This window comes from Oncorhynchus mykiss, chromosome 8, assembly GCF_013265735.2.
Source record: "Oncorhynchus mykiss isolate Arlee chromosome 8, USDA_OmykA_1.1, whole genome shotgun sequence".
In the NCBI taxonomy this organism is placed as follows: domain Eukaryota; kingdom Metazoa; phylum Chordata; class Actinopteri; order Salmoniformes; family Salmonidae; genus Oncorhynchus; species Oncorhynchus mykiss.
The window spans coordinates 62,500,698-62,521,174 of NC_048572.1; the positions used below are offsets into that span (position 1 = coordinate 62,500,698).

Genomic DNA, 20,477 nt, shown 5'->3' on the forward strand with positions numbered 1-20,477 from the left:
AAAGAAAGTACAATTATATAGTTTACTTTCTGGGGACTGAATGCTGGTTTGCTAGGACAGACCAGATACAACTTCAATTAGCACTGATGTGTGAAGTGAAATGTGTCGAGACCTTTGGACCCAACAAATGGCAGGAGTCTTTGAAGCCCCCTCCTGCTGATCAAAGACCATCCACTGGAATTTTCTACAAGAAACCTGCCTCCAGAAATAAAGCTTCTCCCAAGTGGGTGTGACACCTACGCCCGTTGCCTGCTGCACTGCTGCTTGGATTCCACCTGGCGATACTCTTGCTTGCCCCAATTCTGACTTGTGCTCTGATATTTGCTTCACCGATTTCTGCTCTTGTAAAAGCCTTGGTTTTCTGCACGTTAACACTAGAAGCTTATTACCTACAACGGATCAATTGTAAGTGTGGGGTCACAGCTCCAATCCAGATGTGTTGATCGTTACTGAGACGTGGTTAAGGAAGAGTGTTTGAATACTTATGTTAACCTTTCTGGTTATAAAGTTTTTCGGCTAGACAGATCTTCCAAAGGTGGGGGAGTGGCAGTCTTTGCCAAGGATCTCCTTCAGTGCTCAGTTGTCTCCACCAAGTCTGTCCCCAAGCAATTTGATTTGCTGGTTTTAAGCATTAAACTTTGAAATAGCTCTTTGTTGACTGTTTCTGGGTGCTATCATCCTCCAACAGCACCGGCCTGTACCCTACCTGCCCTAAGCTCTCTCCTGGCCCCTTACACTAAGTCTGAATTTGTCGTGCTAGGTGACCTAAACTGGGACATGCTTAAACCACCTGACCAAGTCCTAAAGCAATGGAACTCCCTAAATCTTTCTCAGATTATTACCAATCGCACAAGGTATGACTCCAAACACCCAGAAAAGGCTACTCGCCTCTGTTATCCTCACAAATAATCCTGATAGGTTTACAGCCTGTGTTCATAAAGGCTGCTCAGTGAAACGACCTGTCCTGATTTGTCATAGACGCTTGCTAAAAAACTTTAATGAGCAAGCCTTCCTTCACGAACTGGCCTTTGATATTTTCAGTGGTATTGTTTACAAACACACCCCCATAAAGACAATGATAATTAAAAACAGGTTCAGCCCCTGGATCGACCGTGATCTTGCGGAGTTACTCCACCTCAAGAATTGCATTTGGCGAAAGGCTCGGCACATGCATACTCAGGCTGACTGACTCTTGTTTATGCAAATTAGAAATAGGTGCACTCAGGCTATCCGGAAGGTCAACATTAGTTACTTTAAGGAGCATTTTTCTCTCTGTGGGTCTAACCCCAAGAAGTTCAGAAAACGGTTTAAGACCTGGAGAATAAACCCTCCTCCTCACAGCTGCCCATGTCCCTTAATGTTGATGATGTGGTTGTTACTGACAAGAAGCACATGGCTGAGCTCTTTAATCACCACTTCATTAAGTCAGGATTCCTATTTGACTCAGCCATGCCTCCATGCCCGTCCAACATTTCCTAATTTCCCATCCCTTTTAATGTGACTATCCCCAATGCTTCTCCCTCTTTTTCTCCTGCCCCGCTACGAACTTTCTCCCTGCAGGGAGTCACTGAGTCTGAGGTGCTAAATGAGCTCCTGAAACTTGATCTCCAAAAAACATCTGGGTCAGATGGTTTAGACCCTTTCTTCTTTAGGGTTGCTGCCCCTATCATCACCAAGCCTATCTCCAACCTTTTCAACCTGTTTCTCCTTTCGGGGGAGGTTCCCATTGCTTGGAAGGCAGCCATGGTTCATCCTTTATTTAAAGGGGAGATCAAGCTGATCCTAACTGGTATAGGCCTATTTCTATTTTGCCCTGTTTATCAAAAGTGTTGGAAAAACTTGTCAATAATCAACTGACTGGCTTTCTTGATGTCTATAGTATTCTCTCTGGTATGCAATCTGGTTTCTGCTCAGGTTATGGATGTGTCACTGCAACCTTAAAGGTCCTCAATGATGTCAGAATTGCCCATGATTCTAAACAATGTTGTGCTGCTATTGTTATTGACTTGGCCAAAGCTTTTGATACGGTAGACCATTCCATTCTTCTGGACCATTCCATTCTAAGGAGTATTGGTGTGTCTGAGGGGTCTTTGGCCTGGTTTGCTAACTAAATCTGCTGTCCCAGCCACTGCCTGTTACCAAGAGCGTACCGCAAGGCTTAATCCTAGGCCCCACCCTCTTCTGAATTTACATCAACAAAATATCTCGGTTAGTAGGAAGTTCTCTCATCCATTTATATGCAGATGATACAGTCTTATACTCAGCTGGCCCCTCCTCGGATTTTGTGTTAAATGCTCTACAACAAAGCTTTCTTAGTGTCCAACAAGCTTTCTCTGCCTGATAAATGCCCCTCTCCCCACAGGTGTGATTAATACCTCTGAGGGTTTAGAGTTTGAGGTAGTCACCTCATACAAGTACTTGGGAATATTGCTAGACGGTACACTGTCCTTCTCTCAGCACATATCAAAGCTGCAGGCTAAAGTTAAATCTAGACTTGGTTTCCTCTATCGTAATCGCTCCTCTTTCACCCCAGCTGCCAAACTAACCCTGATTCAGATGACCATCCTACCCATGCTAGATTACGGATATGTAATTTATAGATTGACAGGTAAGGGTGCTCTCGAGCGGCTAGATGTTCGTTACCATTTGGCCATCAGATTTGCCACCAATGTTCCTTATAGGACACATCACTGCACTCTATACTCCTCTGTAAACTGGTCATCTCTGTATACCCGTCGCAAGACCCACTGGTTGATGCTTATTTATAAAACCCTCTTAGGTCTCACTCCCCCCTATCTGAGATATCTACTCTTCCCTCATCCTCCAACTGACAGTTGTGGTTGTTTGCATGATTGTTGTCTCTACCTTCTTGCCATTTGTGCTGTTGTCTGTGCCCAATAATGTTTGTACTATGTTTTGTGCTGCTACCATGTTGTGTTGCTGCCATGTTATTGTCATGTTGTGTTGCTACCATGCTGTGTTGTCATGTGTTGCTGTCTTGCTATGTTGTCGTCTTAGGTCTCTCTTTTGTAGTGTTGTCTCTCTTGTCATGATGTGCGTTTTGTCCTATATTTTTTTTATTTATTTTTAATCCCCATCCCCGCAGGAGACCTTTTGACTTTTGGTAGGCCGTCATTGTAAATAAGATATTTTTCTTTACTGACTTGCCTAGTTAAATAAAGGTTCAATAAAAATAAAATAAAAACACAGTGCCCCATAAAGACAAAGAAAACAATTGCATTTTATCGATGGCAATTTGACTGCACAGGCATACTGTGACAAGAACCTGAGGCCCATTGTCGTGCTATTCATTCACCGCCATCACCATGTTTCTGCCTGATAATGCACAGCCCCATGTCACAAAGATTTGTACACAATTCCTGGAAGCTGAAAATGTCCCAGTTCTTCCATGGCCTGCATACTCATCAGACATGTCACCCATTGAGCATGTTTGGGATGCTCTGGATTTACATGTACGACAGCGTGTTCCAGTTCCTGCCAATATCCATCAGATTTGCTTAGCCATTAAAGAGGGGTGGGACAACATTCCACAGGCTACAATCAACAGCATGCGAAGGAGATGTGCCACCCTGTGTGAGGCAAATGGTGGTCACATCAGATCCGGACTGTTTTTCTAATACACACTCCTACTTTTTTTTTAGGTATCTGTGACCAACAGATGCATATCTGCATTCCGAGTCATGTGAAATCCATAAATCAGGGCCTAATTTATTTATTTTGTAGACTGATTTCCTTGACTGATTAAGTATTAGCAATGCATTGCATCACCTTATCATACACAGAACAGTTTTAACTGTGCGATCAAGGGAGATAATAAACAATAGAGATCATTCTTATCTGAGCATATAAGCTATAGCCACACTAATTGCAGTGTAAATGTTTTTATTTAATTTTTTACATCAAGTATATATTCTGCCTGTGCTTTTGGCTTTCAAAATATTATTTCTTTACACTTGGAAGGCTATGAAAGCTTGAGAGTGTTGGAGACTGATAAGACAGTAGAAAATAGGAAGGAAGATGTGGCAAACACACTATTTAAACACAGGGTTGGTGTGGAGGAGAACTATACAAACCCATCAGTCACACACAGCTAAATGTCAAGCAAATACCATGCATCTACCATAATTATAAGTAAATGAAACTTTTAGAGTTTTTCAGGATTCACCAATATGCCCATTGTGCTGCAAAACATTTTAAAGGAATATAATACAAAATGTTATAGATCAAACTGAAAACTTCTAACAATCAACACGTGGCAATACAATTCTCCTCGTTCTCTTGGTACCTGTTCTTTCTTTTCGGGAAGTCTAGTCCCATAATCTGTCATATAGCTCAACTCTAACTCACTCCTTATCCAACTTTCTCTTCAACTTTCTGTCGCTGGAAACATGTTTTATGATGTGTGGATGGTCCACAACTTTGAACAAGGCTGTCTGACTTCCTTCCTAGGTTTGTCCCTCATTTCGTCCTAGATTCCCCTGTGTTCAAGGAGACAACAATGGTTCCTTCTGTCCCTGTGGGATTGTTATTTGCATTTTCCCTGTCTTGCTCTTCTGGTGTCTCTCTCTGAACATAGTGCTGGCATATATATCTGCTGATATTTTCTAGAGTGTCCAGGTCCCCTGGGCGACTTCTTGGATTAAATGGACCTCTTGTCACCACTTGAAGAGAATAACCCTTTGATGGCATCACAGACTCTTCAAACATCCATATAGGACGTCTGACCTTGATAACTCCTCAAAGCTTCTCCCTTTCAAAACCACTGACTCACAAACCCCCGGACCCCACAAGTGGCATATGCTTTCACACATCACTGATCTCCCTCAAACTCATCTTTCACTCCCCCTGATGATTCAGATAACTTCTTTGTCCCCTCCCCTCTCTGCCCCCTCTCCCTCCTGGCTGGTTTCCAATGTTTACCCAAGAGGACCTGGTGGATGTTTTGCATATTCAAGGATATTAGATTTCTTTACAAGATACAGTGTCTGCATTTTTTCTGCACTTGTTTTTCTGCCCCCATATTGCTGTAGACTTGAGTAAGACGAGAGGTCCCACGATCTCATTCTCATTCACATTAGACATTGTTATAACATCATATCAGTCCAAAATACACGTATCAAATGGTGGTACACGAGAGCTGTATCATTGAATTAATTAATTAGATAAATAAAACTAAACTAAATAAATGAAACCATTTATTTCCGCTCAGATCAAACATGAATGTCTACCTACCTAAACCTTTTATTGAAGATTAAAAGCTAAGTATATGTGACAACTTAATGTACTGGCCATTGTAGATTGTTAAAGAAAAAACAATCTTGTAGCAAACAGCCCCTTTGAAGTACATCCCACTTGAGAAAGACTGAAGACTCTCCCCTCCCCTCTACACTCTTCAAGGTATTCATTGAGCCTTTAGTATTGCTATTGATTGTTTGCCAAGTTCAATACCATTATACTACAGTAGTTGGCCACTCACACTCCATCAATGGGGCTGCAGCAACATGATTTTACAAGCAGTCATGTAGCAGCCTTATATTGTATCTAACCCCTTGCTACGACTTAATGAAGTGGTTGTATCCCTCATCATCTTCAAATGTGGTGAACCCCCCAAAAATTGACTTTTTTAAGGCCAAAGACATAGAGAGGTTTTCTGAACTTCTTTTCCTTGCCAACCATCAACCAGCCAGTTCAGCTTCAGATGAGTCACAGCCATTAAGAAGCCCTCTTCTGTCCTCTTATTGTTTCATCGCCTAGAGCATCAAGAGGAGATCAAGAAAGCCAGTCCTTTTTTATTTATTTATATTTGGACAGCTTTCACAATCCCGCTCACAGTGTCTCTGCCCTGAGGACACAGTGAGTTAATTCTAACTTTCCATAATAGTCTGGGTCTCAAAATGAAACTTCACTTGTAGGTCTTGAAGATTGAGCGCACTGAGTGGTGAGAAAACTCGTGTCATTTATAAATCATTAAAAATAAATGATTTATTGTGAAGTACTTTGTTGTTGTGTCTCATCATGAAGTTAATTTGCAGTCAGACATCATTAATTGTCACCTAATTTACTATTTTTCTTCCTAATTTTCACCCCATTTCACTTCATCATGTGACCTCAGCATTAAGTGGATGAAATAATCTCTTCTCCTCACACAGTTCACCCTTACTACCTGGACATGATGCGGAATAACTTTAAGCTATTGAGAACTTCTCATTATAAATGCCTTTCTTCAAAACCTGTTCACACAAAAGGCAATAGAGTTTCGGCATCGGCATCATGCCATGATTCGATGTAGGGCAGCAAGTAGTACATCTACATTGTATACAATCACAGCCTCTAACAGTCATGACATATAGGAAGATGTGAAACAGATGTGTTGACTGCTTAGTGTGTTTTTCCACCCAATGCTGCACAGACACACTTCTACTTGGGAAATAATTACTATTCATTAAAGCTAGCTGCTAGATTCTCTGTATCCCTCTTCCTCCCCGGATGTCCTTCAGCAATCCTAGCACCTGTCATTCTGTCAGCCCTCAGTCAGCCTATCGATTCACAGATCTTTACCCGAGCATAGAATGCTTGCATGCCAATTTCTCTCTCCCTCTTTTTCTGGGCTGACCTTTATTTCTCTAAGAGGTTTTGGCAGGGATAAATAAACCACCATGAACTTTATTCAATTTGAATATTAGTCTTCGTCCAGATCATACATTTGTCAGCTACTAATACATACATATTGATTTGTGGTTGTATCCACGACAACAGTCCAAGGTAAAGTTTGTCCCTCCCTGCAGAGTAACATTGCAATAGCAACACATCAATACTACTCTGATTTTAATATAATTATCAGAACACTTAAGCAACTGCCAAAAGGTTAACACCCCCACCCCCCTGAATGCATATTTGAAATACTGTGCATTCAAGTTTTTGTTTTTATATCGACAGAATACAAATCAATGCAAACTTAGTGGGTCTTCTTTTTACTATTTAATATAAGAACATTTACATCCTGTTAAACATTGAGAGAAACAAATCTTTTTGATCAAACAATAAGAATAAAAAGTTACAGTGCCTTCAAAAAGTATTCACATCCCTTGACTTTTTCAACACTGTGTTCTGTTACAGAATTTAAAATAGATTACATTTAGATTTTGTGTCACAATATTCCATAACGTCAAAGTGGAATTATGATTTTAGATTTTTTTTTACAAATTATTAAAAAATGAAAAGCTGAAATGTATTGAGTCAATAAGTATTCAACCCCTTTGTTATGGCAAGCCTAAATCATTTCAGGAGTACAAGTATATTTAACAAGTCACATAATACGTTGTATGGACTCACTGTGTGTAATAATAGTGTTTAACATGATTTTTTAATTAGCTCAAGTATCTGTAAGGTCCCTCAGTCGAGTAGTGTATTTCAAATACAGAGTCAACCACAAAGATCAGGGAGGTTTTCCAATACCTCACAAAGAAGGGCACCTATTGGTAGATGGGTAAATATCCATTTGAGCATGGTGAAGTTATTAATTACACTTTGCATATTGTATCAATACACCCAATTACTACATAGATACAGGTGTCCTTCCTAGCTCAGTTGCTGGAGAGGAAGAAAACCGCTCAGGGATTTCACCATGAGGTCAATGGTGACTTTAAAACAGTTACATGGCTGGAAAAAACTGAGGATGCATCAAAAACATTGTAGTTACTCCACAATACTAACCTAGATGACAGAGTGAAAAGAAGGAAACCAGTACAGAATATGCATCCTAAGGCACTAAACTGCAAAAAATCTGGCAAAGAAATGAACTTTATATCCTGAATACAAAGAGTTATGTTTGGGGGAAATCCTACTCAACACATCACTGAGTACCCCTCTTCATGTTTTCAAGCATGGTGATGGCTGCATCGTGGTATGGGTATGCTTGTCATCGACAAGGACCAGGGTAAAAACAAATGGAATAGAGCTAAGAACAGGAACAATTCTGGAGGAAAACCTGGTTGTCTACACTGGAGTTGCTTACCAAGATGACATTGAATGGTCCTGAGTGGCATAGTTATAGTTTTACTTAAATTGGCTTGAACATCTATTGCAAGACATGAACGTGGCAGTCTTGATCAACAACCAACTTGACAGAGCTTGAATAATTTAAAAAATAAAAATGTGCAAATATTGTACAATCCAGGAGTGCAAAGCTCTTAGAGACTTACCCAGAAAGACTCACAGCTCCTAGAGACTTACCCAGAAAGACTCACAGCTGTAATCAATGCCAAAAGTGATTCTAACATGTATTGACTCAGGGGTATGAATACTTATGTAAATGAGCTATTTCTATATTTCATTTTCAATACATTTTTTCAATACATTTGATTAAAATGTCTAAAAACACGTCTTCAATTTGTCATAACGGGGTATCGTGTGTAGATGGGTCAGAAATCAGGCTGTAACAGAACATAAAGTGGAATAACTCGAGGTGTGAATGAAAGGACTGTAAACGGTTCTTAACAGAGCCAACCAGTAGACATATCAGTATGTTTGTGTATGTAACATGTCATATGTACAGATACAAATACATAAAACATTGTCATATCATCAAATATAATTATTTCATCCAGATACTGATTAGATATTTAATATTCTTGATTGAGCTGTGTGAAGTAGTGTGATAAAAGTGGATGTAGTCAACCCAAGAATATTTACATTCAGCACTTTGGTTCTGGACATTTGTAGCTTTTAGGGGCAAAACCACATCTCATTCTATAAATGTACAGAAGTTGAAGGCATTTAGGAGATATTTGTTCATTTTCCCAAAGACAATTACTTTTCATACTGTACAGAAAAACTGCTTGAGTTAATTCTGTCTGAAACAGTAAGCTCTTAATTTAGTTTTGACATACAGAGAGTTTGTTGCTTATTTCTTGAATGGCTCTCGGAAAGCTTTTGGCATCAACCCCATAAGTAATGTACTTTACAGCACAATAGAAAGGAGTAGGTAGTAGTAACATGGTAGAATATAGGAACAAGTTATAACTCAAGTTGTATCAGAGATACAGTATATCTTTGATAATTGTAAGTAAATGTACAACTTGTTCAAATATTTTAACCATGTAACTATTACCTTTTAATCTGTGTGTATGTCTTCTGAAAGGTATTTTAGTTTGATTTTGATAAAACCAATACGGACAACATACAAAATTGAATTAAATAAATTCAGCTAAAGATATTAAAATCAAACTGTAATGATTACACTTCTTATAGTGGTGCCATTCTCTCATATCATTACCCATTGAAAAGCTAAGGTCGGTCTATATGTAGATAGAAAGATGTCCCCCACATATCAAATAACCAGAGTAATAAACTATAATAGTGAGGTCATGCCTCTCTGAGGCCTAAGGACGTTGGCACCAGTCCCAAGACTTGCACACCAGGCAAACAGGCCACTGCTAAGTGATAGTGTTGGCACTACAGAAGGCCATTTATTTCCACAGGGATATTTACATACCAGGCATCCTATCACCAATGAAAACTAGATAGAGCACACATGAAAAGGGCTTTCCAGCCAGGTACATGGTGGCCATAAAAAGCTCAAGGACGACCGCCACTAACAATGAAGTGCAGCAAATGTAAAAATAAGTGCAATTTGGCCGAATGGGAAGAAATTGAAGAAATGCACACCACTGATTGACATTAAATAATACAAAGTCAGGAAGAAGAACATCTGGGTAGTATGATAAGTGCCGCGTGCTGCCAGCCATGCTTAACTGTCAGTTACTGTCTTACGGACTGAGGCAGTCAGAGGCAACAAACAGGAATAAACAAAATAGCAAATAAATGCTCTTTGAAATCCTCTGCTGTACTCAGTGAATACTATTTATAATGTAATGAGAGGCTAGCCAATCAAGTCAAGGAGAGTTTATGCATTCCTTTGCATGCTTAGATTTCAGACTGATATGCAAGTGGATGTGCAGTGGAGTGGAAAGTTGAATGTCTCCATTATATGATAATGTCCATAGTAATGAAATTGCGATAGTACATTTATTTGTTGTTGATAATGTTCCTAGTCTCTCTCTCTTTCCCTGCTATCAATAATCTATTCTCCAGACAATTTGTATTTCTAACAATTCCCCAAACTCATCATTCAAATGGTAATTGATGACTTTACTACATGACCTACACATGTACAGGCAAAAAATAATCCAAGCACAACACCTCATTTTATTTCAGCAATTCCACAACATTAATGCAGTTATTGGACTCTCAAAACATCATAAATCATTGGAGAAAAATAGCCAACTCCCTTTCTTGTGGGAATGTTTGAATAGTTTACAAAGCATAATAGACCCTCCTTGATTGATTGGGTTTCCTCCACTGTCCTGGCGATTAGCTGAAGGGCGAGTGCTGATTTCTTGATGACACCAAGATAAATCACTTTTATTTATAAACTCTGTGTTTGTGACTCCCATCTTATTAAAATAGTCTGAGGTTTTTCCCAGGTTGTTCAGAGGCACAGTGAGCTTTATCTGATGTGACAATGTGTGTTTGGTTCCCGTGCTCTGTGACAACCTTGTAAATGTTTGTTTTTTTACCTTGCAAATGCTGCACTTTATATATTAGCGACACAGAGGATTCGTACTGTGAAGAGGGACATTTAAATATGTCTTCTTTGTCAAGACCAAAGGTTCCTTGCTCACTCTTGTCAAATGGCACAATTGATAATCCAAGAAACACAGCTATTCCAGTAGTAGATTTATGACAGTAAGTTTTCACTCAAGGTGTAGGTTTTGTAGATAATGAAAGACCAAATAGTACTTTAACATATGAAATGGAGATACCATAGCAGTACGGCAAATTGTTGAACCATCACAATCAGTGTAAAATATTTCAAACATATCCAGATGTAATATTATACCAACAAAAATGTATGTCCTCCAGCACATATTCATTTGAATTTCAACGTGTAGGCCTATCGTGAAAAAAATGAATAAAGGTTTGAGCTAAAAAAAACACCTTTGAACTGGAATTGTGACTGACATTTACAGGTAAGATCTAAAAATACGGTGTACTCATTAGAATGCAAATACAGTTGGCCAATTCCAAAAATGTGGTGTTATGGTTGCAAAATACAGTTGAATTCAGAAGTTTACATACACCTTAGTCAACTACATTTAAACTCAGTTTTCACAATACCTGTAAAAATTCCCTGTCTTAGGTCAGTTAGGATCACCACTTTATTTTAAGAATGTGAAATGTCAGAATAATAGAGAGAATGATTTTTTTCAGCTTTTATTTATTTCATCACATTCCCAGTGGGTCAGAAGTTTACATACACTCAATTAGTATTTGGTAACATTGCCTTTAAATTGTTTAACTTGGGTCAAACATTTTGGGTAGCCTTCCACAAGCTTCCCACAATAAGTTGGATGAATTTTGGCCCAGTCCTCCTGACAGAGCTGGTGTAACTGAGTCAGATTCGTAGGCCTCCTTGCTCACACACGCTTTTTCAGTTCTGCCACAACTTTTCTATAGGATTGAGGTCAGTGCTTTGTGATGGCCGCTCCAATACCTTGACTTTGTTGTCATTAAGCCATTTTGCCACAACTTTGGAAGCATGCTTGGGGTCATTATCCATTTGGAAGACCCATTTGCGACCAAGATATTACTTCCTGACTGATGTCTTGATGTTGCTTCAATCTATCCACTTAATTTCCATCCTCATGATGCCATCTATTTTGTGAAGTGCACCAGTCCCTCCGGCAGCAAAGCACCCCCACAACATGATGCTGCCACCCCCGTGCTTCACAGTTGGGATGATGTTCTTCAGCTTGCAAGCCTACCCCTTTTCCCTCCAAACATAACGATGGTCATTATGGCCAAACAGTTCTATTTTTGTTTCATCAGACCAGAGGACATTTCTCCAAAAAGTCTGACCTTTGTCACCATGTGAGTTGCAAACCGTCTGGCTTTTTTATGGCGGTTTTGGAACAGTGGCTTCTTCCTTGCTGAGCAGCCTTTCAGGTTATGTCGATATAGGACTTGTTTTACTGTGGATATAGACACTTTTGTGCCTGTTTCCTCCAGCATCTTCATAGGGTCAATTGCTGTTGTTCTGGGATTGATTCGCACTTTTCACACCAAAGTATGTTCATTTCTAGGAGACAGAATTTGTCTCCTTCCTGAGTGGTATGACGACTGCGTGGTCCCATGGTGTTTATACTTGCGTACTATTGTTTGTACAGATGAACGTGGTACCTTCAGGCATTTGGAAATTGCTCACAAGGATGAACCAGACTTGTGGAGGTCTACAATTGTTTTTCTGACATCTTGGCTGAGTTATTTTGATTTTCTGATGATGTCAAGCAAAGAGGCACTGAGTTTGAAGGTAGGCCTTGAAATAGATATACACAGGTATACCTCCAATTGACTCAAATTATGTCAATTAGCCTGTCAGAAGCCTCTAAAGCCATGACATAATTTTCTGGAATTTCCAAGCTGTTTAAAGGCACAGCCAACTTAGTGTATGTTAACTTCTGACCCACTGGAATTGTGATACAGTGAATTATGTACTTGTGTCATGCACAAAGTAGATGTCCTATAGTTTGTTAACAATAAATTTGTGGAGTGGTTAAAAAATGAGTTTTAATTGCTCCAACCTAAGTGTATGTAAACTTCTGACTTCAATTGTATATTCAAAAGGTCTAGCCTGAAAATGAAACATTCAGCTGAATGTGCTTTTTATCTGAACATTGATTCTCCATCATAAGGCATGATTTTATTTTGTTACAAATATTTTTTTGGTCTTTGCACTTCGTTATCTAAAAAGCAATGTGTACTTTCCACATCTAGATTTAGATGGAGCAATATGTACACAGCTGTATCCACAGACCTTTTGAAATCCTCTCAAAAGGATATTTCAACATTTAAAACATTTTAACCATTCATTTTGCCACTATGTTCAGCTTCTTTTGGTAAAGTAATGTTGCTGAATAAATAAATAGAAATATTTACTATTGGGCTTCCCAACCAAATTTTAAGCACAAATACATATTTTACAGGATTTTGAATGCCAGATAAAATGGAAAGGCAAGGATAAAATTTTTGGGGATGATTATCATAATAAACCGTTGAAGGGATAGTTCACCCAAATTACAAAATGACACATTGGTTTCCTTACACTGTAAGCAGTCTATGGACAAGGTATGACAGCAATCCATGTTTTGGTTTAGTTTCCCTGGCACAGTTTCCACATGCTAATGTTTTAGCATTTGTGGCACAAAGTCATGAACGATATTAGAATTTTCTGGGCATCATGTTAAACTCATAAGTGACTTTGTTGGGCTTTACATTCAACTTTAGATACTTTAAGAAATGTGGACATGATTTGGATGTGAAAAATGCTAATATCGGTCCCATGACTTGAATGGGATTTCTGCCACAAATTCCAAAACATTAGCATGTGGAAACAGTGCCAGGGAAACTAAACCAAAACATGGATTGCTGTCAAACCTTGTCCATAGACTGCTTACAGGGTAAGGAAACCAATGTGTCATTTTGTAAGCATAATCAACTCATTCAGCCCATCAGACTCTTTTAAATGAAATCATTCTGTAACCAAAGAAAAAAGCGTTAGAAAGGGAAATCCTCTTCTGTTTCCTCAACTTACTGCCAACAGATGAACAATCCAGAGCAATTATTTTCCAAACTCAGTTCCTTGCTCTTTATATTAAAAACTCTATCTGTGGAAAGCAAAATCTGTTGTCATGACATCACTCCACATCCAACAGAGCCAACACACTCTGAGCTCTGTCAACCAGTGTATAGGAATGCTCTAGACATCTCAGAGAAATGTATGTGCATGTTTTCCAAACCAGATGGATAAATTGGCAACTGACTGAAGAGTAACCAGCAGCGCAGCACAGCACTCTCTGGACTCTAATTTAGACTGAGCTAGCTGCACAATTGGCCCAGCTCTGCCTCCGAGGAATTCGGCAGCTTGGAGTTGAAAATCTGGAGGGAGTCTCGGATGCGCACCACCTCACTAGTGGAGAGCTTGAGCCTGTGGCGGAGCAGACATGAAAAGAGGTCCAATGCCTGCAATCCAGGCGGGGAGAGCCGGTTGATGCGGTCTCTCATCTCCAGCAGCATATGAAAGGCTGCGTCCTGGGTGCCTTGCGTGTAAGGGTAGTCCAGCTGCAGAATCAGGTCTTTGATGCCCTCGGGGTCAAAGTGCATGCTGTAGCCGAACACCTTGAGATTGTTGATCTTCATGTAGCCCAGGTTGGACGTGTGGTCATCTAGGTCCAGGGGTTCGTAGAAAAGGGTCTCGTTGACGGTGGGGTCATCGGTCAGGATGCGGCTGCGCAGGTAAATGTGCACCGTCTCGAAGAAGGACTTCCACTTGGTGCCCAGCATCAGTGTCCAGTTGTAGCACTGCAGAGAGGCATCCACCTTAGTTCTTTCCCAGTCTGGGAAGTCCTGCTGGTTGACAGGCATGAACCAACTCTCTGAGTGGCTACCCCCAAATGGGTTGACATAGATGGCAGGCACAGGCTCCAGGGTACTGTTTTTAGTAGAGCAGATCTGGAATGAGATACCCATTAGCATATGAATGAGGTTGGATTTGTTTTTGTTGCTCTTTAGAGTGAGGAGCATGCGTTTCCTCCAGGCTGGGTTGAACCAGCTGCCTAGACGCACGTCATTGCTGATGTAGATGGCATGGACTTCCATGCGACTGTCCAGCCGCTGGAGCAGGTACTTGAACTCTGCATCCGGCATGTCAAAGTCAATGTTCAGGTAGTGGTCCAGAGAGTTTGCTATGTTGGGCCGACATGAGCCCAGGTGCAGGATGTTGCCAAGGTGGCAGGAGCCACAGCGTGTGATGTTGTCTGGGGCACATGAGAGGCAGGATGACCCTTCTCCGACCTCACAGGGCACTGTCCCCTGGCAGGCACTACTGTGCTCTGCAGTGCAGGTGCAGCTCTGCACCTCCTCTGAAAACGTGCCCAGGACTCCATGCTCATTGCAGTACAGGAGTGACTGGGCCCTGTTCAGCCAAAATCCTGGTGTCCTAAAGAGAAAAGAGCACAATATTAGGTAAATAAAATAAGCTAATTCGTGAAACAAGAAGAGAGACATTTGTGTAATGTGTTCTCCGCAAACATCAGTAGTCACATTCGTTATTAAGATTAACATAATTATTTTCAATAACATAATTTGACTTTGGAATCATCTTTACTTAAAATGCTTTATAAGTGCTCTTCATCAATAAATGTATTCATTCATTAATCCAATTACTTTCTTTTGATTAACACTATTGTAGCCTTTAGAAAGGACAGAGGAAGAGTGCATAAAAGACATAAGTGAAGACGATGTTTTAACTTTCACTTAACATCATCCCATTTAGTGAGTGCCAAATAATGATTGATGTGGGCATCCGTCTTAGGGATTCAGAAGAATACCAAGAACCCTACGCAGAAGATCCTTCTTCCACCTGTTCAGTTTACTCTGGAGGATAGGTGTCTTCCAGAGTTATGCATAGCATGTTCCAGAACTGGCACAACATACTTATGAAGGATTGTTCTTTGAAGTACTAATATGTCATAGCTAATGTGTTCTTTGATTTTATTAGATTTTACGTGCTATACTTAATGTTCACTGTAAAGTGAATTTGAGCTTAAGTCTGTGTTCATGAATTATGTACAAGCATTGTTAGGATGAGATATTTTTGGTGCAACCACATTTGAGGGAAAAAAACTCAAATATTGTAAATAAATTAACAATTGAGTACTTTGCTGTAACTTTCTACAAAGCTCTATGCTGGAGTTGCTTCTGCAAAGACGAATTTTCTTCAACCGGTTCTGTATTGGGAATTGCACTACGTAAAGCTGAAATATGCAACTTATTCCTTTCCGCATTCCAAAATGGGGGATTATATAGCACAGGATGATGATGATGATGATGTAGAAATCTTCTGGCTCAGCTGAGCTGAATAGATTGTTGTTATTTGTTTGAACAGAGTTTAATGAGTGAATGACAGCCAGAGGTAGTGCTTGTCACAGAAATGTGGGTGTTCAGTGAGCAAGTGGTTCACACCAACCTGTTGTCTCTAAGAGCACTTGATTACAGACATGCCACCGCAGACCTCACATCACCCAGACCCCTTCAATCAGGGTGGAGACACTAAACAGCTCTGTCTCTATTTCATTTCAGATGCTTGGCCTGGTTTTCACACAGCATCAGATACCAAATTGCCTCTAAATTGACAGACAACTCAGCCATGTATATGTGATTAAGGGTGTACTGTTTTAACTATAGGGAATAGTATTAAGACCTGACCCAAATAAAATAACTTTGCTTGGTCAAATGACTTGATATAAAAGAGGACACAAAGTGGTGATAAAATGCCATGAAGTGGTTGTAAGTGGTTCTATGTAATAATTCACGTAATTTAAAGTAGGTGTAAGATGTTCAAAAGCCAATATAAAGACGTTTTCATCTCTGATGTGGCAGATATTGTAATCTATTTGTGGAATGATTTGAGAGCATGCAATGTTCCCATTATTATACCTTTCTCTTGGGAGGCTGATCCTTGGCAGTTTGGGACATCGCTTGCTCAGAGAGAAGAGTTTCCTCACAATCTTCTGGGCTTTCCCAAGAATGAAATTGGTGCTGCTCTCCAATTGGATGTAGCGCCTCTGGAGAGCTGCATCTGCTGCCCAAAACTTGAATACCGAGGATGTGTTTAAAAAATGGTCTGTTGGTAGTTTTTTCATGAAGGCCTTGAATTCGTCTAAGAAATTGAGAAACAATCACAAGAAAATAAGATTAGCGTTTTATTTAACACAAAGTCAATCATTTCACATATCCATCAATACACTACGTAATCTTTTTAAATACAAGGTATTTTAATCATGGCTGGTACCTTTTATTGTGCAATTATGGTCCATATCCCTAAATCTACCATGGACAGCTCCTGGTATTTATATTCTTGGGACACTGTGCTAATTTAAACTATGCAGAGACTTCCTACTTATGCTGTAGGAAAGTTGTCTACCCATGCAGCTGACATGAGGTATCCTATCAAATCACTGCAATGAAGACACTTTTTTTTACAAAGCCCAACTGGGTGAGACCTGCAATTGTTATGGGGGCTGGAGCTTCTATTATCACATGTGCTACTTTTGGCATAATGCAAGTGAGTAAATTGCAGTGCACTGGCGGGCTCAGGACATTACAGTGCTCAATGATCCTGAGTGAACTACCTTGGGCTCCCAGAGCCAACACCAAATTAGTTTGATAACATTAGCTTTGGCATTACAGTGTTAGTTTAGCACATTCAACGGCTCAATTGTTTTACACACCAGGCTCACGGTGTCACATCTATTCATACTATCAATTTGAAATGCATGTGATGTAGCAATAGGTATTTGGATTGATGGATCCCTTAGTGTGTTCAGTGTTAAATGCTTTGTTTGTTAATGGTAGTAGTCAATTATTTAATTGCTTTCTATCTCGATAGATATCCTGCGTAATTATTTATTGACATGGGCATTACACCAGAGGAACTGCTAGTGAAAAAACCTTACCAGATGACTCGGTTGTCGGCATATTATCACATGCAGTTATGGTGCACTTTGGTGCTCTGACAAACACTACGTCCCTTTTTTTGGAAAACAGAATAAGCAGTGATCAGTATATAACTGCCTTACTTACATATCAGGTACAAGGCAATCAGAGATGTTATGCCCTTATGGTTACCTACTTTCATCTGACACAAGGAGGCACTGTACTTGCTGATTTCATATGTGGTTAGACACTACATTATACCCACATCAAATAACACATCTTCTTAGCATGTACTTATGCATTCTAACCAACCACCGGACAAGCCAAGGCTATCCAGTGGTAATATCATAGAATAAAAACCGCATCTTTCACTTTGCTACCCTATAGCCTGCTGCTTGTCAGGCTCACCCACATACAGAAGTGAAACATTGGATGCATCCCAAATGGCACCCTATTCCCTTTATACAGTAGTGTACTACTTTTTAACAGGGAGCATGAGGATGGGAATAGGTTGCCATGTGGGATGCAGCCATTGAGTCTCTGCCTGACCAATAACTGGAGTGATCAATTCCTCTGCTTCCCTCCACATGCACTGTATAACCCAGGCCGTTTGAATGATCATTAGGATTCACAGCACACAAAATGAATTTGTCAGTCTATTCCCCTTTTTCTGGCATTTATGACTTTATGTTCAAATTGATGGACAATATCGGCCTTTCGAAATGTGTCAGATAAAGGGATGAGGTTATATTCCATAATGGACACTGCCCATTCTCATTCTGTTGGGCGTATTAGTGATTCATATGACCATAAAGAGAATGGACAGGAAACTGATGGCTGCCTCAGCTTGTTCATTTAGCTCAAAAACAAGTATTTTGAATCATGGTTTTGCATGGCAGTGCTGCAACTATCATTTTATATTAGGGAGGGTGAAGCCATTATTTTAATAGAGGACATTGCTCTGCCATAAAGCTTGTGTCTTTGAGTTGTATGTTGCAATACATGTCAGAATTACAGAGCAGATGTCGTCTGCCTGGAGTACAGTGAGATATCTTCCCATTTCTCAATGGATTAAGCTTAGTAAATAAAACAAATAACGTTGTTTCTGAATACTGCACCTGTCAGGGTTGAATCTTTAAGGAATCCCCCTTGGCTTCCCCACAACTCTTCAATTTCTTTGATTGAAGAAGTTATAAACATATTGCTAAAGAGATCTAAGTTTACCATCCTTCCTTCAAACACATGTCTTCTTTTTTCTTTCCATGTGTATTCTACTCCTACTGGAATACTTCAAGTGGAAAACACAGTGAGACATGGCTGTCAAGCCATCATCGCAAAGACATCAAATGGTTGCTTGTGGCACTTTGACGGCAACTACTATACAGTGCTTCCACCATATTTGACATTATAGTTAGAATGCACTCACTATATGGTACAATGACATAAAGTCTGCACTTGTCACAAGGTAAAACTTGTCGGGAATGGTAAACTATCTGTAGGAACTACTGCAATTGATGTTAGCTCTTTATGAACAAGGTTCCAATTCTTCTATGGCATTTTTCAACACTTTATATTCCAGAGATAGGACTAAGAAAAACCTTTTCCCTTTCCCCCCGAATCAGATTCTGAAATATCAGATTCTGAAATATTACATATTTAGGGGGATCTTGTTGCGCTCAGACTGAGCATGGAAAATGCAATCTGTATCGGATTGGAAAGACATCATCATGTGCATAGTTGATGGACACTTGGCTTTCTAGTGGCATATAATGTGATATGCAACTGGACTAATTAACGTTAAGTTAATATCTTAATAGATGCTTTTGTTTAGAGATTACTCTAATCCCTTAAAGACTCCAATTTTCTAAACATTAATTAAGAAATCCCTTCAGAATGAGATCGTACCACTTGAGATAAACTGTAAAATGTGTAAGCTAAGACACTATACTGTCACACACTGATCTGTTTCACCTGTCTTGTGCTTGTCTCCACCCCACTCCAGGTGTCGCCCATCTTCCCCCTGTGTATTTATACCTGTGTTCTCTGTTTGTCTGTTGCCATTTCGTTGTGTTCGTAAAACCTACAAGCGTTTGTTTCCCTGCTCCTGCCTGTTTCTTGCTCCTGTTTTCTAGTCCTTCCTGTTTTGACTGTTCTGCCTGCCCTGACCCTGTGACTGCCTGACGTTTTTGTATCTTACCCCACTATTCTGGATTATTGACCCCTGCCTGCCCTGATAGATCAAAAATGTATTACTCCCAGGCCACAGCCAAATAATGATGAGCAGAAGCACTGTGTTTGATTTGACAGTCGGAGAAAGCAACACATACTGTATAGTCTTACCCAATGACAGGTTCTGGTATGCATTGATAGTTGAGCTCTATTGCCTTGTAAATGGCTTATAATTCTCTCTCTGTTGGGTAACTCACAACGTAACATAATGCTGTCTAAACAGCCATTCACTTTCTTAATGTGAGGCTTGCAGCTTTTCCATCAGATAAACAAGTATTTCACCTAGGCTCAAGGAATACTGTGGTTTAACTATATTTTCAAGAGCCTTTCTTCAAGAAATCAATATTTTGTCTTGAACATATGTATGAACATTGTTCATATGAGAAATGCACCTCACTTTCTGTCAGTGCTGATAAAGCCTGAACAATAAATATATTTGGCCTTTGCACACACAGTTGGGAAAGCAATGCTATCAGATTTCTGCTTATTGAACTCTGGTGGGTGATTTTAGTATGGACAAACACCACTGCCGTGCTCTAAGGTTTCACAAACTCTTAAAGAAGATCAATCTCCACTACTACAACGATTCCTCTTTCCAAGGTTGGTGTTTGTGACGATCGTCCTATGATATTAGTCACAGAATCTAAAGATGTGCTTTTATCAATAATCCAAAA

At 39.8% G+C, this 20,477-nt stretch overlaps 1 protein-coding gene across 1 annotated transcript in view; it reads right to left on the reverse strand.

Moving 5' to 3' along the window:
* Positions 1–12,606: 12,606 nt before the first annotated feature.
* Positions 12,607–20,477, reverse strand: part of LOC110530307 (BMP/retinoic acid-inducible neural-specific protein 3) — a 94,463-nt gene continuing 86,592 nt past the window's right edge. Inside the window, exons 7-8 of the mRNA XM_021613236.2 lie at positions 16,576–16,798; positions 12,607–15,076 (exon numbers count right to left, since the gene is read on the reverse strand). Of these exons, the coding sequence (XP_021468911.2) occupies positions 13,957–15,076; positions 16,576–16,798 (1,343 nt within the window). The 3' untranslated portion in view covers positions 12,607–13,956. The remainder of the gene's footprint in view (positions 15,077–16,575; positions 16,799–20,477) is intronic.